The 24,773-nt window shown below is 44.3% G+C and overlaps 2 protein-coding genes across 3 annotated transcripts; both read right to left on the bottom strand.

Annotated features, from left to right (window-relative positions):
- Window positions 1-204: 204 nt before the first annotated feature.
- On the bottom strand, window positions 205-24,773 carry LOC120018554 (uromodulin-like). 2 transcript variants are annotated; one of them, XM_038961778.1, is made up of 9 exons: window positions 24,705-24,773; window positions 3,907-4,713; window positions 3,715-3,801; window positions 3,051-3,238; window positions 2,315-2,466; window positions 1,661-1,909; window positions 1,372-1,522; window positions 797-872; window positions 205-611 (listed from the first exon to the last, which is right to left on the bottom strand). In XM_038961778.1, exons 1-9 carry the CDS (start codon window positions 24,766-24,768, stop codon window positions 592-594), a joined length of 1,794 nt encoding a protein of 597 aa, XP_038817706.1. In that variant the 5' UTR covers window positions 24,769-24,773; the 3' UTR covers window positions 205-591. The 2 variants fall into 2 exon arrangements, with proteins under 2 accessions (XP_038817706.1, XP_038817702.1); XM_038961774.1 differs by lacking the exon at window positions 24,705-24,773 and adding an exon at window positions 9,761-9,857.
- LOC120019100 (uromodulin-like) lies at window positions 17,513-22,590 on the bottom strand. The gene is made up of 7 exons (XM_038962359.1): window positions 22,513-22,590; window positions 21,668-21,912; window positions 21,107-21,264; window positions 18,524-18,769; window positions 18,232-18,382; window positions 18,021-18,096; window positions 17,513-17,773 (listed from the first exon to the last, which is right to left on the bottom strand). The coding sequence occupies exons 1-7, from the start codon at window positions 22,550-22,552 to the stop codon at window positions 17,754-17,756; spliced, it is 936 nt and encodes a 311-aa protein (XP_038818287.1). The 5' UTR covers window positions 22,553-22,590; the 3' UTR covers window positions 17,513-17,753.

The raw sequence follows: 24,773 nt of genomic DNA, 5'->3' as shown, positions 1-24,773 counted from the left end.
TGTTCAGTACATTAACTAAATACATATCATGAATGTCACTTGTCTTTAACAAGTTTAGCCAGTTTTCCCAAAATCCTCTATGGTCAATTAGTCCTCTGTTGTTCTGCCTTTTGTAAATATGTGTTTAACCTGCCTTACATTAAATATAGACATGTTTATTTCTATGTTTACAACCTGTTAAATAGACAATCATTAGACAATGAGCATCATCATACAGAGTTATTTATTGACATCATCAAATCACAGCATACACACACATCAACTCAGGTTTGGGGAAATGATCAGTCCTAAAACAATGCAAGTCTATGTGTATACAACATACACAGTACAATGAAATCACACTGTAGTGCATCAATTCATTACTTAGAATCTAAACGTGTATTTCTGTGCCCTTGAAAGTTACACTGGGCTGTAGGTTGGGATGGAGATCAGGGGAGTAGTGCAGGAGGGACCCCATCCTTCATATGCTGGGGGTCCCAAGGCTCACTCCAGACTCTGGGCCCCTGCCATCCTTCATATGCTGGGGGTTCCCAAGGCTCACTCCAGACTCTGGGCCCCTGCCATCCTTCATATGCTGGGGGTTCCCAAGGCTCACTCCAGACTCTGGGCCCCTGGGGGCCAAAGAGAATCTGACTGTTAGAGAGGAAACACACCAGCACGACGGCCGGGTGCTTCTGACCAGAATATCGGACACTCATTTTTGTTAATTTCACGACTATTCTACATTTAGGTCCAAAGCCTATACAATATATTAGCTCATAAACTATGTAAGTCATTACTAAAGTAAAATATTTACAGGTGATTGGCCCGATGGTGAGGGGCTTGAGGCGGATGGACTTGGACACAGAGCGGGATCTCCTCCTGGAACACACCTGTAGAGAGAGAAACCAAACAGTCAGAGAGACCAACCACTAACTCAGAGAGACCAAACACTAAGTCAGAGAGACCAACCACTAAGTCAGAGAGACCAAACACTAAGTCAGAGAGACCAAACACTAAGTCAGAGAGACCAAACACTAAGTCAGAGAGACCAAACACTAAGTCAGAGAGACCAACCACTAAGTCAGAGAGGCCAAACACTAAGTCAGAGAGACCAAACACTAAGTCAGAGAGACCAAACACTAAGTCAGAGAGACCAACCACTAAGTCAGAGAGACCAAACACTAAGTCAGAGAGACCAACCACTAAGTCAGAGAGACCAAACACTAAGTCAGAGAGACCAACCACTAAGTCAGAGAGACCAAACACTAAGTCAGAGAGACCAAACACTAAGTCAGAGAGACCAAACACTGAGTCAGACTGACCAAACACAACGAAACCTGAAAGCCCAAGGAGAGAGTTAATGAGTCTGAGAAGAACATCAGGACTCACTGGAGTGCAGGAGGAGCTCCTCTGGTCACACAGGCTGAGGCTGCAGTGCAGGAAGATGTAACGGTAGTCCCCCTGCAGTAGAGCAGAGAAGCGAGCCCTGAGGGACGAGCCGCTTTCCTCCACTGTCACCTGGGTACGATTTGTAGGACACCTGGGAGAAGAGCCAAGAAACAGCAAAGGGTTCAAGGCATGCACGGCTACACAGACCGTACACAGCAACAAACATACCGTACTTCACACACAAAACAAACACACATAGACATGCAAACAGCTGAACAGAGTCATGGACCTGTCCTGAATCATGTAGGTCTGTGGGAGATTATCAGGGCTGGGTGATTCCGTGGTGTAGCAGTCTTCCAGAACAACGACAAAACGTTCTGCCTCGGACTCCTCTACGGACACGCCCACGTACAGGGAGGAACCCGCAATCAGGGTGACTGGCTGACCAGCTGGGTAAGGCTGTGTGTAGTTGGTGTCGCGGTACAGAGACATGGAGGCCTTGGCCTTGGCACCGACTCTGACAACTTTATGATCCGTTCTGTGAAGAGGTACAAAGGTACAAAGAGGTGAAGCTACAAATCAAATCAAACTTTATGAACATTAAAATAACAGTTGAATGTTCATAATGATGACACTGTTAGAAAAAACAGTTCCAAAAGGGTTCTTTGGCTGTCCCCATAGGAGAACCCTTTTTGGTTCCAGGTTGAACCTGTTTTGGTTCTAGGTAGAACCCTCTGTGGAGAGCGTTCTACATGGAACTCAAAATAATTATATCTGGATCCAAAAGGTTTCTGCCTGGAACCAAAAGGGGTTCTTCAAAGGGTTCTCCTATGGGGACAGCCGAAGAATCCTTTTAGGTTCTAGATGGCACATTTTTTCTAATAGTGTAGTCTGCACAAAGACAACAGAATAAACAGAATGGACTTTCTGCATATTTTCTCACAGTGGGAGAGGTCTGATGGCCACATCCAGACTGCTCTCTGTCTCCAGAGGATAGACACAGGAGAAGGGAAAGCCGAAGGGTCGGGAGTCGTTTCTCCCATCTACTGGATAAACGAATAAGCTGTTGGAGAAGACAGCATGGGTGGCGTTTGTCTGGGAAAAGGGGGGGGGGGGTTAAGAAATATGTCATATTCATGCATTTATTAGGCCTGCTTGCATTAGTGATGTGTAGACTGCCGTGAAATCACAGTGATGTGTTTGACAATTAACCACCGTTAACACTAATGTCATATTCGTCTTCAGCCCTGTTTATTTACTTAACCTTGATTTAAAGCAGGGAGTCCTATTGAGACCAAGGTCTCATGACAAGACCAGCAGCTACTACACATTAAATGTTAGAGACACACATACTTAAATCAAGGCAGGAGCATAGAAAACACAAAAATACAAAAACACAATTGAAAAAACAAGCAGAGGTTCCTCCACCAACAATCTGAACTGTCCGAAAGGCACCATTGCATCCCGTGTAGCTCAGTTGTAAATGAGAACTTGTTCTCAACTAGCCTACCTGGTTAAATAAAGGTGAAATAAATAAAAAATTATCAATTTAAAAAGTAAGATGCAAACCAACTAAAGTGTATGTTTAGTAATAATTCATAAAACTTCTACTGGGAAAATATTGGGGATGGGACAGCAATATAGAACCTTCTTGAACATAAAGTGAAAATATTTCTCACCTCCAGAGTGTTCCCACAGCGTCCCTCCCTGCGCTCCACCTGGTACCACACCGTGCCGTTACGATCCTCGTGGGCGGAGCAGCGGTGGTCGGCCAGGTGAGCAGAGGAAGCATCCAGACCAGCAGCCTCCAGGTAAACATTTGGAAGGCCCACCTTCAGGAGGCTCCGCCCACACACCAGCTCTGGAGCTAAGTAAACAACTCAGGAGGTTATATAAGCAATAAGGTGTGTGAACAGGTACATGTGTGAGAATGAGATCCCTGTGTGGCTTCTTATACACCACGCAACACGGAATGCCTGGATACATCCCTCAGCCGTGGAATATTGGCCATATACCACAAACCCCCAAGCTGCCTTGTCAACCAATCATCATTCAGGGCTGGAACCCTGAATGTTGATTGGCTGAAAGCCGTGGTATCTGAGACCATATACCACGGGTATGAGAAAACATGTATTTTTACTGTTCTAATTCCGTTGGTAATCAGTTTATAATAGCAGTAAGGCACCTTGGGGGTTTGTGATATATGGCCAATATACCACGCCTCCTCTGACCTTATTGGTTAAAAGATATGCATCTTAAAGATACATCATTTCACCCCTAAATCTCTGTGTTTCATAGTGTTTGAAAAAAATACAGATGTGACAATGCAGTTTATACACTAACCTTTCCTCTCACATCTCCAGTTGGTCTCATTGTCGCTCACACAGGCATCAAACACTCCACATGTAGAACACACCGTGGTGTTGACATCTGGAAGAGACAGAGGTAGTGTTAAATGGCTTTGTTATGTCTAGTTACTTGAACATTCTTTGTGTCTCTAAGAATCAGGGATAATCCCTTTACGATGCAATATACCTGCACAGTAGGCCATGTTGCATGTTGTTGTAGGGACAAACTTGTAGACATAGTAGTTTCCATAGCAGGCTTTGACATGGATGGGATTTTGCCTCCAGTAGCAGCAGTCATAGTAATAGTGTCCACAGACGCTCCTCTGAACCACCCCGTCTAACAGCTGGGGATGCGCTAATGGAAGCCACAAGGGGATCTCCGTCCCACACATGTACTTTTCCACACACCTCTCTGGCATCTGAACACTGGTGTTCCCCAGGAACAGGCGATACCAGCCCTGCCAGTTGACAGACGAGTCACAGTGGTAGCCGTTAGCTGGACCGTAGTTGGTGGTGGAACGCCAGTCGTCATTCAGTACAGAGTAGTGCAGGCAGGGGTCTGCACAGAGGGATGTTCCACCAACACTGATACAGTCCTCTCCCACTGGACACCGTCTCCCCCCGCACTGAAACTGCACTGAACGGGAGTCAGAACCAGGACTGGAGTGGAGGTCGTCTTCATGAGGCACCAGGCAGTTGAAGGATCCGGGGGTGTTCTCACAGACCTGAGGAGGGCTGCAGGGTTGGTCTGGGAGGGAACACTCGTCAACGTCCACACAGCCCAGCTCCGAGGACCAGCCGTAACCTTGACAACAGCAAAAGCCTTTAGCGCAGAATTCAAGGTCGTAGCATGTGATGCCGTCGCCAACGAAGCCATCTTGACAGGTGCAAGTGACAGACCCGGTTTGGAAAGCATCTCCCCTCTCACGTTCCACAGGTGAGTCTAGGCAGGTGGCTTGGTCATGACACGCCTCACAACTGGTAACAACCGTACCTGAGAAAACAATTCCCCCATAAAGCTTATGACAAGACACTACATTAAATTTAATCAATAAGGCCCGAGGAGGTGTGATATATTGGCCGTTATAAACTGGGTAGTTTGGGTCCTGGATGCTGATTGGTTGAAAGCTGTGGAATATCAGACATTATAAACTGGTTGGTTAGAGCCCTGAATGCTGATTGGCTGACAGCCGTGGTATATCAGACCGTATATCACAGGTATGAAAAAACATTTATAATTACTGCTCTAAATACGTTGGTAAACAGTTTATAATAGCAATAAGGCACCTTGAAGATTTGTGTTATATGGCCAATATACCACAGGCTAAGAACAGCCCTTAGCCGTGGTATATTGGCCGTATACCACACCCCCTCGTGCCTTATTGCTTAAATATACCACAAGTATGATGTAAAATTACTTGTTTACTGTTCTAATTACGTTGGTAACCAGTTTATAATAGCAATAATGCACATCGGGGGTTTGTGGTATATGGCCAATATGTCACTGCTAAGGGCTGTATCCAGGCACACCCCTTCACATCGTGCCTAAGAACAACAACACATAAAACCTCACATAATTCTGCTAAAAAACTATTACAATTTATCTCATCCAGTGGTACAGTTGAAGTCATTAGTTTACATACACCTCAGCCAAATACATTTAAAATCAGTTTTTCACAATTCCTGACATTTAATCTTAGTAAAGAATTCCCTGTCTTAGGTCAGTTAGGATCGCCACTTTATTTTAAGAATGTGAAATTGTCACGAACGTCGTCTTGGAAATGACCGGACCAAGGTGCAGCGTGGTGAGCGTACATTTTACTTTATTATAAATGACGCCAACAAAACAAGAATCAACAAAAACGAACGTGAAGCTTACTAGGGCTATACTGGCCACTAACAAAGACAACTACCCACAACTAAGGTGGAAAAACAGGCTGCCTAAGTATGATTCCCAATCAGAGACAACGATAGACAGCTGTCCCTGATTGAGAACCATACCCCGCCAAAACATAGAAACAGAAAACATAGAATGCCCACCCCACATCACACCCTGACCTAACCAAATAGAGAAATAAAACGGCTCTCTAAGGTCAGGGCGTGACAGAAATGTCAGAATAATAGTAGAGAGAATGATTTATTTCAGCTTTTATTTCTTTCATCACATTCCCAGTGGGTCAGAAGTTTACATACATTCAATTAGTATTTGGTAGCATTGCCTTTAAATTGTTTAACTTGGGTCAAACGTTTTGGGTAGCCTTCCACAATAAGTTGGGTGAATTTTGGCCCATTCCTCCTGACAGAGCTGGTGTAACTGAGTCAGGTTTGTAGGCCTCCTTGCTCGCACACACTTTTTCAGTTCTGCCCACAAATTTTCTATAGGATTGAGGTCAGGGCTTGTGATGGCCACTCCAATACCTTGACTTTGTTGTCCTGAAGCCATTTTGCCACAACTTTGGAAGTATGCTTGGGGTCATTGTTTATTTGGAAGACCCATTTGCGACCAAGCTTTAACTTCCTGACTGATGTCTTGAGATGTTGCTTCAATATATCCACATAATTTCCTCCCTCATGATGCCATCTATTTTGTGAAGTGCACCAATCCCTCCTGCAGCAAAGCACCCTCACAACATGATGCTGCCACACCCGTGCGTCACAGTTGGGATGGTGTTCTTCGGCTTGCAAGCCTCCCCCTTTATCCTCCAAACATAACGATGGTCATTATGGCCAAACAGTTATATTTTTGTTTCATCAGACCAGAGGACATTTCTCCAAAAAGTACGATCTTTGTCTCCATGTGCAGTTGCAAACCGTAGTCTGGCTTTTTTATGGCTGTTTTGGAGCAGTGGCTTCTTCCTTGCTGAGCGGTATTTCAGGTTATGTCGATATAGGACTCGTTTTACTGTGGATATAGATACTTTTGTACCAGTTTCCTCCAGCATCTTCACAAGGTCCTTTGCTGTTGTTCTGGGAATGATTTGCACTTTTCTCACCAAAGTACGTTCATCTCTAGGAGACAGAACGCATCTCCTACCTGAGCGGTATGACGGCTGCGTGGTCCCATGGTGCTTATACTTGCGTACTATTGTTTGTACAGATGAACGTGGTACCTTCAGTCGTTTGGAAATTGCTCCCAATGATGAACCAGACTTGTGGAGGTCTACAATTTTTTTTCTGAGGTCATGGCTGATTTCTTTTGATTTTCCCATGATGTCAAGCAAAGAGGCACTGAGTTTGAAGGTAGGCCTTGAAATACATCCACAGGTACACCTCCAATTGACTCAAATTATGTCAATTAGCCTATCAGAAGCTTCTAAAGCCATGACATAATTTCCTGGAATTTTCCAAGCTGTTTAAAGGCACAGTCAATTTAGTGTATGTAAACTTCTGACCCACTGGAATTGTAATACAGTGAATTATAAGTGAAATAATCTGTCTGTAAACAATTGTTGGAAAAATGACTTGTGTCATACACAAAGTAGATGTCCTAACCGTCTTGCCAAAACTGTAGTTTGTTAACAAGAAATTTGTGGGGTGGTTGAAAAATTTGTTTTAATGACTCCAACATAAATGTATGTAAACTTCCGACTTCAACTGTATATAGTATTTTTAAGTGAGCACTGATGCCGTCTTGGGATAAGTAGTGGTCACTTTTTTCAAAATCAGAGGCGCTTCACCCCGTGGGCTAAATTGTCATGATCAGAGATTTCAAGTTTGTATCTGTCCATTTTTACCCAGCTGATCATAGCGAAAAATAAAATACTTCTGCATTTGGTGGTGTGTACACATTAATTCTCATTGGAAGTAGGCTCAGGATAACTGGGCAGCTGATATTCAGAGATTAAATAACCAAATTGATTAGTCACAGGAATCAGGACTAATAAATTCAATGCAACTGGTTGTTTTACAAACTGTAGGCCTACCATATGGATGGGCATTCCTAAAATTCCATTCTGGCTGACACTGTAGGCTACAGTCCAGTAATCACAGACCGATGCTGACGTCTTTTGGACGTCTTTATTTGGTTCTGTCTGGACCAGCCTTGAGTTCCACATCCATGGACATTGATTTTTGGTCCGGCCGTCTGTTTTGTTCAGATTTGGTCTGGTATGGACCGGCCTTGGTCCAAACATAAACGTCTGTAAATGATGTCTTTTCAACTTTAATTAAGAACCGAAAATGAACAAGATTTAAATGTTCGGAAAATACGTTTCTTCAACGTCCAGAAAATACATATTTTCAACCTCCAGAAAATACATATTTTCTAATTTCATTCAGAACCGAAAATGTACCTGATTTCAACGTCCAGAAAAAACGATGTTTTCAATGTCTGGAAAATATGAATTTTTAACTTCTGGAAAATAAGTATTTTAAACATCCGGAAAATACGTATTTTCACCTTTCATTCAGAATCTAAAATGAACCTAACTTCAACATCTGTAAAATAAGTTCTTAGACGTCTTTTCAACATTGTTTTGCTTACTGGGACTATTCTAGTTTTGCAGTGTATAGGAGGGTAGCAATTTATTTATCTTGCTTAGGGTGGCAGGTCCTGGCTGAAGCTAACATAAATTAACTACCCTAGTACTTTGTTTGTAATATCCAAACCATGATGCAAAATATGCTAATTTCAAAGCTGATTGCCACCAGCAACTTTATTAATTCGCTTAAAAGGTCCCTCCGCCACGTCTCTCCATCAGCCAAAGATGATCAATTGCCTCAGTAAAGTCAGTGCCCTCTTGCTGAGAAGGGTCTATTTGCAGACCATGTTTACTACATGCGGCACCCACTACATGTCGCGCCCATCACTTGTCACTTACTACATGTCGCGCCCACTGCTATTGAGGTTGCTAGCTAGGACATCGGCACACAGTGTCCTTTGCCCCCGCCTGCCTAGCACTGCTTTCCTGTAGTTATTTTAACGTTAAAGTGGGGGTAATCCCTACCCAGTAGTCCCATTCAAGAGTTTGGTTGGTTACACTAGCTAGCTACTTTCCTCGCCGTAACGTTAACAGAACTGCAGGGAAAGCAGTGCCTGGCAGGCGGGGGCGAAGTACACTGTGTACCGGTGTCCCCAAGCTAGCTAACAACCTCTTTCTTCTTTGGTGGGGTTTCTCGGTGGTTGGCATCCAATGTCGGTGCATTTTTGTTTTGTTCAGTACAACTGGTTTTCACAGCATTGCAACCACCTTTGAAAAAAGGTGTGGATAATATGAAGTATTATATTTGTAATATTGTATTATTTACACCAGCATTTATTTTGAAAGTTTACCCAAATACTGGTATTTTGAAAGTAGGCTATATTTAAATAAATACACGTTTAATGAAATACAAATCTAGGTTATTGGAATAAATCAATAGAGTCTGCCAAACAAAATTGGTATCTTGTGCTGGGCAATGGGTTTAATATAGAGTGCTGGTGAATGCTTACTCCACCCACTCCATTCACTGCAATGCAATAGAGTAGACTGAATATGAAATACTTTGTTCTCCACCCTCTCCATAGCCCCCAATGCAATACACCGTAATAGACTGTACATGGGATACATATTGACTTGTAGAGAGAGAACTTGTCTACCTGTCTCAGCTAAAGTGGGGTGGGAAATACTCAGTAGGGTCTCTACTAACCAAATATATGCACTTTTGTAGGAGGACTGTGTTGTACATATTCATCAGGACTTTGTTCTTTACCCACTCCATAGCTATCTATACCCCCTCCATAGCTATCTATACCCCCTCCATAGCTATCTATACCCCCTCCAAGCATCAGATCGTGCGACACAGTCCCTGTTCAAAACTTACCATATTTAGTACGTAGACACCCTACTGAGTAATTCCCACACCACTTTAGCTGAGACAGGTAGACAAGTTCTCTCTCTACAAGTCAATATGTATCCCATGTACAGTCTATTACAGTGTATTGCATTGGGGGCTATAGAGGTGGAAGGTTCTCAACCAACAGTAACAATGGAGAGAAGTGGAAGGTCCTCAACCAACATTCTCTCATTACCTAAACGGGAATAAGCCAATCAATCCTTTACCTGAGTTGTCTGCAGTAACATGCTTAAAGAACAGGAGCACCATCAGAACACCCGATGACGTCATTCTGTTCAGCTTCTCTTCAGATCAGACACACGACTGAAAAATAAAGAATAAAAAAATAATATATCTATTTTTTGGTACAATTATAGCCAAAGGGAGCACTTCCGACAGAAAAATGCTTCTTTAATCATAAAACGAACGTGTTTCGGCCTAATAGTCTTCATCAGGGTCAAAACATGATAAAGGCTAACGAGCGAAACAAACAAGTTTTAGTTTTATAATTGAAGAAGCGTTTACAAATAACAAATTATCCACTTCCAGAGTTCCTGAATTCCCCCTTCACTTCAATTGTGTCAAAATCAAATAATACAATGTGAAGTATTTTCATGCAGAATGAATAAGCTATAGTTGAAACTATGGAAAAAGACATCGCTCACTTACCAATCAGCATATGATGGATTTGACCATTGAGCTAGAGAATATATCCACTAGTTTTTCAGGGGAGGAGGGGGTGGTGGGGCACATCATGTGACTACAGTAAAGGGATATTGTTTTTAACGGAGTTACATATTAATCGTTACTAATGAACTATTAGAAATATAATCTATGCCAGTTAGCCTTGTGCCAATGTGCCCATGGTGATGACACTGAAACATTGAACAACTGAATAAAGTGTATTGTTTAAAGCAGTGTTTCCCAATACCAAAAGGGGGTGGGGGGGTGGATACATTTCGTCCTAGCACCGAACACATTTGATTCAACTAATCAAATCACCATCAATCAAATTTGATTTGAATCAGGTATGTTAGCACATTGGAAAAATGTGTCCCCGTTTGGGTCCCCAGGACCAGGATTGGGAAACACTGCTTTAAAGGGACATTTCACTCATAAATGAAAGACTTTCAGACCTCAAAAGTAGACTAATGTCAAGATGAAACCCACAACATCGGTTGGGCAGATCTTGCCATATGCCTCAATCCAAAGGGTTTTCTTCAGTGCTTATCTTTTCCATTCACTTTGGGTTGAGGCATACAGCTGAATCTACATCTTGACATTAGTTAACTTTGGAAGTCTGAAAACTGAAAATGTCTGACAAACATTTTAGTTGAAAGTGTAATGCCTCTTTATTTACTGTATGGAGCTGAACTAATGAGCTCATCACTCAGAGATTGTGTTATGTTGGTCTGTCATTGATAATAAGTCATGATAATAGGTCATACTGGTCGGAGCCAGAAGGGCCCATTGGGCAGGAGCCTATCGGTCGTTATTATGTGGGCAAGTGGTAAAGTCAGAAGCCCCGCCTATTTTAAAAATGTTTCTTCTTATAATCTGATTTTCAACCTAACCTTAACCACACTGCTTACTTTATGCCTAACCTTAACCACACTGCTTACTTTATGCCTAACCATAACCACACTGCTTACTTTATGCCTAACCTTAACCACACTGCTTACTTTATGCCTAACCATAACCACACTGCTTACTTTATGCCTAACCTTAACCACACTGCTTACTTTGTGCCTAACCATAACCACACTGCTTACTTTATGCCTAACCATAACCACACTGCTTACTTTATGCCTAACCTTAACCACACTGCTTACTTTATGCCTAACCATAACTTTAAATGAAGACCAAAAAGCCTAACCCTAACCCTAACCCTAACCCTAAACTTAACCCTAACCCTAACCCTAACCCTAACCCTAACCTTAACCTTAACCACACTGCTTACTTTATGCCTAACCCTAACCCTAACCTTAACCACACTGCTTACTTTATGCCTAACCATAACTTTAAATGAAGACCAAAAAGCCCATTTTGATTTCCTCTTTCTGTAGCCCAGGTGTTTCCCAATCCTGGTCCTAGGGATCCAAAGAGAGGCACGTTTTTGGTTTCGCCCCTGTACTAACACACCTGACTGAAATCGAATGCTTGATAATGATGATGATGATGTTGATTAGTGGAATGAAGTTGTGAGTGCTAGGGTAAACACAACAATGTATACCCCTTTTGGTCCCCAGGACCAGGATTGAGAAACAATGAGTGGTGTGAGGCAGCTTGATGTACCAGTACACCCCCTGGACAGGACACTAGTCTATCTCCTGTTTCTGTAGGGTGAGGCAGCTTGATGTACCAGTACACCCCCTGGACAGGACACTAGTCTATCTCCTGTTACTGTAGGGTGAGGCACCTTGATGTACCAGTACACCCACTGGACAGGACACTAGTCTATCTCCTGTCTCTGTAGGGTGAGGCAGCTTGATGTACCAGTACGACCCCTGGACAGGACACTGGTCTATCTCCTGTTACTGTACGGTGAGGCAGCTTGATGTACCAGTACACCCCCTGGACAGGACACTAGTCTATCTCCTGTTTCTGTAGGGTGAGGCAGCTTGATGTACCAGTACACCCCCTGGACAGGACACTAGTCTGTCTCCTGTTTCTGTAGGGTGAGGCAGCTTGATGTACCAGTACACCCACTGGACAGGACACTAGTCTATCTCCTGTTTCTGTAGGGTGAGGCAGCTTGATGTACCAGTACACCCTCTGGACAGGACACTAGTCTATCTCCTGTTTCTGTAGGGTGAGGCACCTTGATGTACCAGTACACCCCCTGGACAGGACACTAGTCTATCTCCTGTCTCTGTAGGGTGAGGCAGCTTGATGTACCAGTACACCCACTGGACAGGACACTAGTCTATCTCCTGTTTCTGTAGGGTGAGGCACCTTGATGTACCAGTACACCCCCTGGACAGGACACTAGTCTATCTCCTGTCTCTGTAGGGTGAGGCAGCTTGATGTACCAGTATGACCCCTGGACAGGACACTAGTCTATCTCCTGTCTCTGTAGGGTGAGGCACCTTGATGTACCAGTACACCCTCTGGACAGGACACTAGTCTGTCTCCTGTTTCTGTGGGGTGAGGCAGCTTGATGTACCAGTATGACCCCTGGACAGGACACTAGTCTATCTCCTGTTTCTGTAGGGTGAGGCAGCTTGATGTACCAGTACACCCTCTGGACAGGACACTAGTCTATCTCCTGTTTCTGTAGGGTGAGGCAGCTTGATGTACCAGTATGACCCCTGGACAGGACACTAGTCTATCTCCTGTTTCTGTAGGGTGAGGCAGCTTGATGTACCAGTACACCCTCTGGACAGGACACTAGTCTGTCTCCTGTTTCTGTAGGGTGAGGCAGCTTGATGTACCAGTATGACCCCTGGACAGGACACTAGTCTATCTCCTGTTTCTGTAGGGTGAGGCAGCTTGATGTACCAGTACACCCTCTGGACAGGACACTAGTCTGTCTCCTGTTTCTGTAGGGTGAGGCAGCTTGATGTACCAGTATGACCCCTGGACAGGACACTAGTCTATCTCCTGTTTCTGTAGGGTGAGGCAGCTTGATGTACCAGTATGACCCCTGGACAGGACACTAGTCTATCTCCTGTTTCTGTAGGGTGAGGCAGCTTGATGTACCAGTATGACCCCTGGACAGGACACTAGTCTATCTCCTGTTTCTGTAAGGTGAGGCAGCTTGATGTACCAGTACACCCTCTGGACAGGACACTAGTCTATCTCCTGTTTCTGTAGGGTGAGGCAGCTTGATGTATCAGTACACCCCCTGGACAGGACACTAGTCTATCTCCTGTTTCTGTAGGGTGAGGCAGCTTGATGTACCAGTACACCCCCTGGACAGGACACTAGTCTATCTCCTGTCTCTGTAGGGTGAGGCAGCTTGATGTACCAGTACACCCCCTGGACAGGACACTAGTCTATCTCCTGTTTCTGTATGGTGAGGCAGCTTGATGTACAGTACACCCCCTGGACAGGACACTAGTCTATCTCCTGTTTCTGTATGGTGAGGCAGCTTGATGTACCAGTACACCCCCTGGACAGGACACTAGTCTATCTCCTGTTACTGTAGGGTGAGGCAGCATGATGTACAGTACACCCCCTGGACAGGACACTAGTCTATCTCCTGTTTCTGTATGGTGAGGCAGCTTGATGTACAGTACACCCCCTGGACAGGACACTAGTCTATCTCCTGTTTCTGTAGGGTGAGGCAGCTTGATGTACCAGTATGACCCCTGGACAGGACACTAGTCTATCTCCTGTTTCTGTAGGGTGAGGCAGCTTGATGTATCAGTACACCCCCTGGACAGGACACTAGTCTATCTCCTGTCTCTGTAGGGTGAGGCAGCTTGATGTACCAGTACACCCTCTGGACAGGACACTAGTCTGTCTCCTGTTTCTGTAGGGTGAGGCAGCTTGATGTACCAGTATGACCCCTGGACAGGACACTAGTCTATCTCCTGTTTCTGTAGGGTGAGGCAGCTTGATGTACCAGTACACCCTCTGGACAGGACACTAGTCTGTCTCCTGTTTCTGTAGGGTGAGGCAGCTTGATGTACCAGTATGACCCCTGGACAGGACACTAGTCTATCTCCTGTTTCTGTAGGGTGAGGCAGCTTGATGTATCAGTACACCCCCTGGACAGGACACTAGTCTATCTCCTGTCTCTGTAGGGTGAGGCAGCTTGATGTACCAGTACACCCACTGGACAGGACACTAGTCTGTCTCCTGTTTCTGTGGGGTGAGGCAGCTTGATGTACCAGTACACCCCCTGGACAGGACACTGTTTCTGTAGCGTGAGGCAGCTTGATGTACCAGTACACCCACTGGACAGGACACTAGTCTGTCTCCTGTTTCTGTGGGGTGAGGCAGCTTGATGTACCAGTACACCCCCTGGACAGGACACTAGTCTGTCTCCTGTCTCTGTAGGGTGAGGCAGCTTGATGTACCAGTACACCCCCTGGAAAGATGCTGTCACTGATAACAAGTTACATTTTATTGGAGAACTCAATATCTTCCCATGATAATCTTCTGAGTTGTGCTCACAATCCATTTACGCACAAACACACACACTCTCTCTCTCTCTCTCTCTCTCCTCTCTCTCTCTCCACTCTCTCACACACACAGGCACGCAGGCTCTCTCTCGCCCTTTCTCTCACACGTTCACACACACACAGTGTCTATAAACGTGTGTAATTGTCATTAGTCAGTTACGCAAGCAACTCTTATCTTATGCTGTACAAACAATCCGCTGGTCCATTCTCAAAAACCTCATAAAATGTAGCCTACTGTTTAATCTTAGTGGTCAGATTAAATAAATTCACAACTGAGTTAGGAAATAGGACACACACAAACAAACACACACTCTGCCATAAGCACGCGCGCACGCACGCACACACACACCTGGATTCAGTCCAAGGCGTGTTATAGAGCAGCTATCTTTTCATGTATGTTGTCGTGTGTTGAATTGGATTGAATCCCAGCCCCAGCACAGGGGCCTGAAGGCAACACCCACATTGAGTTTACTGTAACAATGGAGAGAAATGGAAGGTCCTCAACCAACAGTAACAATGAAGAGAAGTGGAAGGTCCTCAACCAACAGTAACAATGGAGAGAGGTGGAAGGTCCTCAACCAACAGTAACAATGGAGAGAAGTGGAAGGTCCTCAACCAACAATAACAATGGAGAGAGGTGGAAGGTCCTCAACCAACAGTAACAATGGAGAGAGGTGGAAGGTCCTCAACCAACAGTAACAATGGAGAGAGGTGGAAGGTCCTCAACCAACAGTAACAATGGAGAGAGGTGGAAGGTCCTCAACCAACAGTAACAATGGAGAGAGGTGGAAGGTCCTCAACCAACAGTAACAATGGAGAGAGGTGGAAGGTCCTCAACCAACAGTAACAATGGAGAGAGGTGGAAGGTCCTCAACCAACAGTAACAATGGAGAGAAGTGGAAGGTCCTCAACCAACAGTAACAATGGAGAGAGGTGGAAGGTCCTCAACCAACAGTAACAATGGAGAGACATGGACGGTCCTCAACCAACAGTAACAATGGAGAGAGGTGGAAGGTCCTCAACCAACAGTAACAATGGAGAGAGGTGGAAGGTCCTCAACCAACAGTTACAATGAAGAGAGGTGGAAGGTCCTCAACCAACAGTAACAATGGAGAGAAGTGGAAGGTCCTCAACCAACAGTAACAATGGAGAGAGGTGGAAGGTCCTCAACCAACAGTAACAATGGAGAGACATGGACGGTCCTCAACCAACAGTAACAATGGAGAGAGGTGGAAGGTCCTCAACCAACAGTAACAATGGAGAGAAGAGGAAGGTCCTCAACCAACAGTAACAATGGAGAGAAGTGGAAGGTCCTCAACCAACAGTAACAATGGAGAGAGGTGGAAGGTCCTCAACCAACAGTAACAATGGAGAGAAATGGAAGGTCCTCAACCAACAGTAACAATGGAGAGAGGTGGAAGGTCCTCAACCAACAGTAACAATGGAGAGAAATGGAAGGTCCTCAACCAACAGTAACAATGGAGAGAGGTGGAAGGTCCTCAACCAACAGTAACAATGGAGAGAGGTGGAAGGTCCTCAACCAACAGTAACAATGGAGAGAAGTGGAAGGTCCTCAACCAACAGTAACAATGGAGAGAGGTGGAAGGTCCTCAACCAACAGTAACAATGGAGAGAAGTGGAAGGTCCTCAACCAACAGTAACAATGGAGAGAGGAGGAAGGTCCTCAACCAACAATAACAATGGAGAGAGGTGGAAGGTCCTCAACCAACAGTAACAATGGAGAGAAGTGGAAGGTCCTCAACCAACAGTAACAATGGAGAGAGGAGGAAGGTCCTCAACCAACAGTAACAATGGAGAGAGGTGGAAGGTCCTCAACCAACAGTAACAATGGAGAGAGGTGGAAGGTCCTCAACCAACAGTAACAATGAAGAGAAGTGGAAGGTCCTCAACCAACAGTAACAATGGAGAGAGGTGGAAGGTCCTCAACCAACAGTAACAATGGAGAGAGGAGGAAGGTCCTCAACCAACAGTAACAATGGAGAGAGGTGGAAGGTCCTCAACCAACAGTAACAATGGAGAGAGGTGGAAGGTCCTCAACCAACAGTAACAATGGAGAGAAGTGGAAGGTCCTCAACCAACAGTAACAATGGAGAGAAGTGGAAGGTCCTCAACCAACAGTAACAATGGAGAGAGGAGGAAGGTCCTCAACCAACAGTAACAATGGAGAGAGGAGGAAGGTCCTCAACCAACAGTAACAATGGAGAGAAGTGGAAGGTCCTCAACCAACAGTAACAATGGAGTCATAAGAAAGGAGCATCATAAACTACTACTCAGACTGTCATGGTCATTCTGAAGTCTTTCATTGTGTTCTTCTACAGCGGAACTTAAACAGCACTATTTCAATACACCAATCAGTCTTCCTGCTTTGGTAAAACAACCTAGGAAGTGTTCAGTACATTAACTAAATACATATCATGAATGTCACTTGTCTTTAACAAGTTTAGCCAGTTTTCCCAAAATCCTCTATGGTCAATTAGTCCCCCGTTGTTCTGCCTTTTGTAAATATGTGTTTAACCTGCCTTATAATACATATAGACATGTTTATTTCTATGTTTACAACCTGTTAAATAGACAATCATTAGACAATGAGCATCATCATACAGAGTTATTTATTGACATCATCAAATCACAGCATACACACACAGCAACTCAGGTTAGGGGAAATGATCAGTCCTAAAACAATGCAAGTCTATGTGTATACAACATACGCAGTACAATGAAATCACACTGTAGTGCATCAATTCATTACTTAGAATCTGAACATACACACACAGCAACTCAGGTTTGGTTGGAACTTGCAATGATTTGAGGAAATGATCAGTCCTAAAACAATGCAAGTCTATGTGTATACAACATACACAGTACAATGAAATCACACTGTAGTGCAGAAATTCATTACTAGAATCAAAGTATTTCTGTGCCCTTGAAAGTTACACTGGGCTGTAGGTTGGGATGGAGATCAGGGGAGTAGTGCAGGAGGGAACCCATCCTTCATATGCTGGGGGTCCCAAGGCTCACTCCAGACTCTGGCCCCCTGCCATCCGTCATATGCTGGGGGTCCCAAGGCTCACTCCAGGCTCTGGGCCCCTGGGGGCCAAAGAGAATCTGACTGTTAGAGAGGAAACACACCAGAACGACAGTTCCTCTGACCAGACCATCATTTTCCTGATCATTTCCCAAAGAATCTACATGTTGAATCTGTGAAATAGCCACCGTTCTCTGGCACCCAGCAGGTGGTCGCTAAAACACAGCTTGGCGACAGCAGTCAGCTACTTATTGCCTAAAGCCTTGGTGGTATATTAGCTTATGAACTAAACTGGAATGAATTACTCACAGCTGATTGGCCCGATGGCTATGGGCTTGAGGAGGACAGTATCAGACACAGAGCGAGATTTCCTTCCAGAGCACACCTGTAGAGAGAAAGAGACAAACCACTACGTCAGAGAGACCAACCACTACGTCAGAGAGACCTAGCACTGCGTCAGAGAGACTAAACACAAAAGTCAAAGAGTCAGAGAGAGACTGTGGAGGAGTTGAGGACTCACTGGAGTGCAGGAGGAGCTCCTCTGGTCACACAGGCTGAGGCTGCAGTGCAGGAAGAAGTAACGGTAGTCCACCTGCAACGCAGCAGAGAAGCGAGCCCTGAGGGACGAGCCGCTTTCCTCCATGGTCACCTGGGTACGATTTGTAGGACACCTGGGAGAAGAGCCAAGAAACAGCAAAGGGTTCAAGGCATGCACGGCTACACAGACCGTACACAGCAACAAACATACCATACTTCACACACAAAACAAACACACATAGACATGCAAACAGCTGATGAATAGAGTCATGGACCTGTCCTGAATCATGTAGGTCCGCGGGAGATTATCAGGGTTGGGGGATTGGTTGGCATAGCAGTCCCTTAGAACAACAACAAAACGCTCCATCCCGGACTCCTCTACGGACACGCCCACGCGCAGAGTGGAACCAATCGGCAGGAGGACTTCACCAGCTGGGTAAGACTCTGTGTAGTTGGAGTTACGATACAGAAACATGGAGGCTCTGGCCTTGGCACCGACTCCAACAGCTCCACGACTATTCCTATCAAGAGGTGAACATGAAGCCAAATAACATCAGATATTAGACAGTTTGATAACTTCAGATATCAAAGTTATTACAAAAAACGTGTGAACAAATATTTTATTATTGAACCTTTATTTAACTTGGCAAGTCAGTTAAAACCTGTTGAGGACAGAGGGCGCTGTTTTCACTTTGGGGGAAAATCGTGCCCAATTTAAACGGCCTCGTACTCAATTCTTGCTCGTACAATATGCATATTATTATTACTATTGGATAGAAAACACTCTCTAGTTTCTAAAACCGTTTGAATTTTGTCTGTGGGTAAAACAGAACTCATTTGGCAGCACACTTTCTGACCAGGAAGTGGAAAGTCTGAATTCGATGCTCTGTTCAAGGACCTGCCTATAAATGGGCATGATACGTATGACTATACTTGCACGTCATACACCTTCCCCTAGATGTCAAGAGGAAGTGAGAGAAGAAATGAGTTGATTATCTTGGTCTGAGATGGAATGAATCCTCTTGGAATGACGTGTCCTCCATTTTCGGTTTTCTGGAAGGCGCGTGGAGGGACCTGTAATTGCCTTCTGAAAAACTGTTGTTATAGGCGAATACTATCTCCGGCTTTGATTTTATTTGATACATGTCACAATATCATCGTAAAGTATGTTTTTTCAATATAGTTTTATTAGATTATTGAAATTTTTTCGGGACGTTAGGCGTGTTGCTTTGTCTGCATATGTTCAGGAAGGATAGCTTCGCGCCACTTGGCCAGTGTGCTTGCTAATTCAAGAGGGAAAAACGACGTTCTAATACCAAACAAAGACGGTTCTGGACAAAGGACCCCTTGTACAACATTCTGATGGAAGATCACCAAAAGTAGGATCCATTTTGTGATGCTATTTCATATATCTGTCGAACTGTGTATTAGTAGTTTTGCGCCCAGAATTTGGCCACTCTCTGGCTATAACGTAAGCTGGATGTCGTAATGAAGATATTTTTAGAATTCTAACACTGCGATTGCATTAAGAACTAATGAATCTATCGTTTCCTATACAACATGTATTTTTTTGTAATGTTTATGAATAGCTATTTGGTCAGAATAGGTGAGAGTCTAATAGAAATATCCGCACATTCTGGGAAAAATATGCTACGTTAGCATAATGGATAACCACTGATTTCAGCTCTAAATATGCACATTTTCGAACAAAACATAAGTGTATGTTTAACCTGATGTTATAGGACTGTCATCTGAGGAAGGTTTATGAAGGTTAGTGAAAATTAATATCTTTTGCTGGTTTATTCGCTAACGCTAACGTGCCTATTGCTATCGCTAACGTGCCTTGATGAATGAATGCGGTTGTGTGGTAGGCTATTGTAGTAAGCTAATATAATGCTATATTGTGTTTTCGCTGTAAAACACTTAAAAAATCGGAAATATTGGCTGGATTCACAAGATGTTTGTCTTTAATTTGCTGTACACCATCGATTTTTCAGAAATGTTTTTGATGAGTATTTAGGTATTTCACGTTGGTCTCTATAATTACTCTGGCTGCTTCGGTGCTATTTCTGACGGTAGCTGTGATGGTAGCAGCAATGTAAAACTGATTTATACCTCAAATATGCAAATTTTTCGAACAAAACATAGATTTATTGTGTAACATGTTATAGGACTATCATCTGATGACGTTGTTTCTTGGTTAGTTTGGTTGGTTCTTGGTTAGTTTGGTTGGTTTCGTGCATGCTACCTGTGCTGTGAAAAATGTCTGTCCTTTTTTGTATTTGGTGGTGAGCTAACATAAATATATGTGGTGTTTTCGCTGTAAAACATTTAAAAAATCGGACATGTTGACTGGATTCACAAGATGTGTATCTTTCATTTGCTGTATTGGACTTGTTAATGTGTGAAAGTTAAATATTTCAAAAAAATACTTTTTGAATTTCGCGCTCTGCCTTTTCAGTGGAATGTGGGAGGAGTTCCGCTAGCGGAACGCCGGGGCTGTAAAGGTTAAGAACAAATTCTTATTTACAATGACGGCCTACACCAGCCAAACACGGACGACGCTGGGACAATTGTGCGCCACCCTATGGGACTCCCAATCACAGCCGGTTGTGATACAGCCTGGATTTGAAACAGGGTGTCTGCAGTGACGCCTCTAGCCCTGCTTAGACCGCTGCTCCACCCGGGAGCCCCCCTTAAGACTTCCAAACACTTATTATATATCTTAATGTAGGTGTTTCATGTATAACAATATCTTCAATTGGAAACCAGAAGACAGAATTATTCGAAAACAGTTTGATTTCGTAATGACTGTTCTGTCAGAATAAACTTAATAAACATTCTGTGTATTTTCTCACAGTAGGTAGGGTCTGATGGCCACATTCAGACTGCTCTCTGTCCCCAGAGGATAGACACAGGAGAGAGGAAAGCTCACGGGTCGGGAGAGAGAGTCATTCCTCCCATCTACTGGATAAACAAATAAGCTGTTGGAGTAGACAGCATGGGTGGTGTTAGTCTGAAATAGAAGAAAAGTGTTCACAGTTAAATTAATACTCAGGTCTTATACACAGACCTACTAACATTAAGTTCTTATACACAGACCTACTAACATTCAGGTCTTATACACAGACCTACTAACATTAAGGTCTTATACACAGACCTACTAACACTACGGTCTTATACACAGACCTACTAACATGAAGGTCTTATACACAGACCTACTAACATTCAGGTCTTATACACAGACCTACTAACACTAAGGTCTTATACACAGACCTACTAACATTAAGGTCTTATACACAGACCTACTAACATTAAGGTCTTATACACAGACCTACTAACATTAAGGATCAGTTATAGTCTAAACTCTTCCAGTGTTGAACAACCTCCAGTCAGACATTGAGGTAACATGTTCTCACCTCCAGGGTGTTTCCACAGCGTCCCTCCCTGCGCTCCACCTGGTACCACACCGTGCCGTTACGATCCTCGTGGGCGGAGCACCTAGAGTCGGCCAGGTGAGCTGTGGAAGCGTTCAGACCAGCGGCCCTCAGGTTAGCCCTGTTTAGACCCACCTGTATCATGCTCTGCCCACACACCACCTCTGGGGCCATGATAGGAGGATTGGTGGTGGTAACAGTTATCCGAGGTGGTGTAGGTGTAGGGGCTGTTATAAAAGGTAGATAGAGAGGGGGAGTAGAGAAAGAATGAAAGAGAGGAAGAGAGAAAAACAAGAGAATACAAAATGATGTCAGCCAGGTGTCAAGAGCAAATAGTGCGGCAGGAACTCGTTCCTCCTACTACACTGGTATTCTGTTGTGGAATAGTCTCCCACTGCCTATTAAACTGTCCCAGTCCCGGGGGGTTAAAGGATAGGTCAGAGTTCATCTTTGGACAAAGTTGAGTAGCTCTTAGTGTGACTGCATTAATGCCTCTGCTACATCAGAAAAGTGAAGGCAGAGGTCTGGCTCCCGAGGCCGTCTTAGCTGTTAGAGTTTTTGTTGATAATGATAATAGATTTATTCATGTCCATGAGGACAACATGAACGGATCAGAACAGGTTGACTGTATTTTCATATTCCTGCATCTATTTGTTGTAGTTATTTATTGACTATATGCTGTGTTGTTTTCTCAGTGTTGTATGTATTCCATCAGAAGTTGGAAAACGTTGGAAATGGATTTGACCCCCGGTCTGTACTCAGTGCATCTTTTCCCCAATAAGTCAATCAATCACTGAGGAGTACGATGTGTTCTTCTTAACATTCACCTTTCCTCTCACACCTCCAGGTGATCTTATCCTCACTCATACAGGTGTCATCATCTCTACAGGTAGAACACACCTTGGTGTTGACGTCTGGAACAGCAGAGGGGAGGGGCGTTCATGGATTTGCTGTGACACACTCAGGTTATACGACTGATGTACAATGTATTTGTCACTACGGTTGTGAAACCACAGCTGAGTTGCACAAAAATGTTTACGCAACCGTTGTGGAGTGTCTAAAGTCTCTCTTGACATACTGTCAATATATATACAGAGACTTGGTTCTGGGTTCAGAGACTGAATTGGACACCTTGGAACATTCTTAATGTCTTTAAGAAACAGTGACAAGGACATTATGATGTCATACCTGCACAGTAGGCCAAGTGGCAGTTTATTGCAGGAACCAACTTGTAGACATAGTAGTTTCCATAGCAGGCTTTGACATGGATGGGAGGTTGTTTAAACAAGCAGCAGTTACCAGACCAGCTCCCACAGACGCCCCTCTGAACCACCCTGTCTGACAGCTGGGGATGGGGCTCTGTGAGCCACAGGGGGGCGTGGGTTCCACACATGTTAATCTCCACACACCTCTCTGGCATCTGAACGCTGGTGTGCCCCAGGAACAGGCGATACCAGCCCTGAAAGTTGATGCTCTGGTCGCAGTGTGAGCCCCCATTAACCTGGTTGTTGTTGGTGGTGGAACGCCAATTGAAACTCTGGCAATAAAGAGAACGAGGGTGATATCTACATCCTGAACTTGAGAATTAGGCTAAAATAATGAATACAGTGTGTCACACCCTGATCTGATTCACCTGTCCTTGTGATTGTCTCCACCCCCTCCAGGTGTCACTTATTATCCCTGGTGTATATATCCCTGTGTTTCCTGTCTCTCTGTGCCAGTGTATATATCCCTGTGTTTCATGTCTCTCTGTGCCAGTGTATATATCCCTGTGTTTCCTGTCTCTCTGTGCCAGTGTATATATCCCTGTGTTTCCTGTCTCTCTGTACCAGTGTATATATCCCTGTGTTTCCTGTCTCTCTGTGCCAGTTCGTCTTGTATGTGTTTCCTGTCTCTCTGTACCAGTGTATATATCCCTGTGTTTCCTGTCTCTCTGTACCAGTGTATATATCCCTGTGTTTCCTGTCTCTCTGTACCAGTGTATATATCCCTGTGTTTCCTGTCTCTCTGTGCCAGTGTATTTATCCCTGTGTTTCCTGTCTCTCTGTACCAGTGTATATATCCCTGTGTTTCCTGTCTCTCTGTACCAGTGTATTTATCCCTGTGTTTCCTGTCTCTCTGTACCAGTGTATTTATCCCTGTGTTTCCTGTCTCTCTGTACCAGTGTATTTATCCCTGTGTTTCCTGTCTCTCTGTACCAGTGTATTTATCCCTGTGTTTCCTGTCTCTCTGTACCAGTGTATTTATCCCTGTGTTTCCTGTCTCTCTGTACCAGTGTATTTATCACTGTGTTTCCTGTCTCTCTGTACCAGTGTATATATCCCTGTGTTTCCTGTCTCTCTGTACCAGTGTATATATCCCTGTGTTTCCTGTCTCTCTGTGCCAGTTCGTCTTGTATGTGTTTCCTGTCTCTCTGTACCAGTGTATATATCCCTGTGTTTCCTGTCTCTCTGTACCAGTGTATATATCCCTGTGTTTCCTGTCTCTCTGTACCAGTGTATATATCCCTGTGTTTCCTGTCTCTCTGTGCCAGTGTATTTATCCCTGTGTTTCCTGTCTCTCTGTACCAGTGTATATATCCCTGTGTTTCCTGTCTCTCTGTACCAGTGTATATATCCCTGTGTTTCCTGTCTCTCTGTGCCAATTCGTCTTGTATGTGTTGTTCCCGTACTTCTTTTGCTATTCTCCTTTTCTAGTCCTCCCGGTTTTGACCCTTGCCTGTTTTCTAGACTCCGTACCTGCCTGCCTGACCGTTCTGCCTGCCCTGACCTCGAGCCTGCCTGCCACTCTGTACCCCTTTTGGATTGTTCAATAAATATCAAAGACTCAAACCATCTGCCACCGGTGTCTGCATCTGTGTCTCGCCTTGTGTCCTCATACAGTGCGATAAAGGAATGAGAGACCTGCACACGGAACGTTGCTGTTTTGGCTGCGGGAATAAAACACTGGGGAGCAACAATATTCTGAGTGAAGCTCTCATTCCGTTACCTAAACGGGAATAAGCCAATCAACCCTTTACCTGAGTTGTCTGCAGTAACATGCTTAAAGAACAGGAGCATCATCAGAACACCCGATGACATCATTCTGT

This window comes from Salvelinus namaycush, chromosome 2 (assembly GCF_016432855.1).
Source record: "Salvelinus namaycush isolate Seneca chromosome 2, SaNama_1.0, whole genome shotgun sequence".
In the NCBI taxonomy this organism is placed as follows: Eukaryota; Metazoa; Chordata; class Actinopteri; order Salmoniformes; family Salmonidae; genus Salvelinus; species Salvelinus namaycush.
Note: the sequence above shows the minus strand (reverse complement) of the source record. Positions and strands in the feature narration are given on the sequence as shown.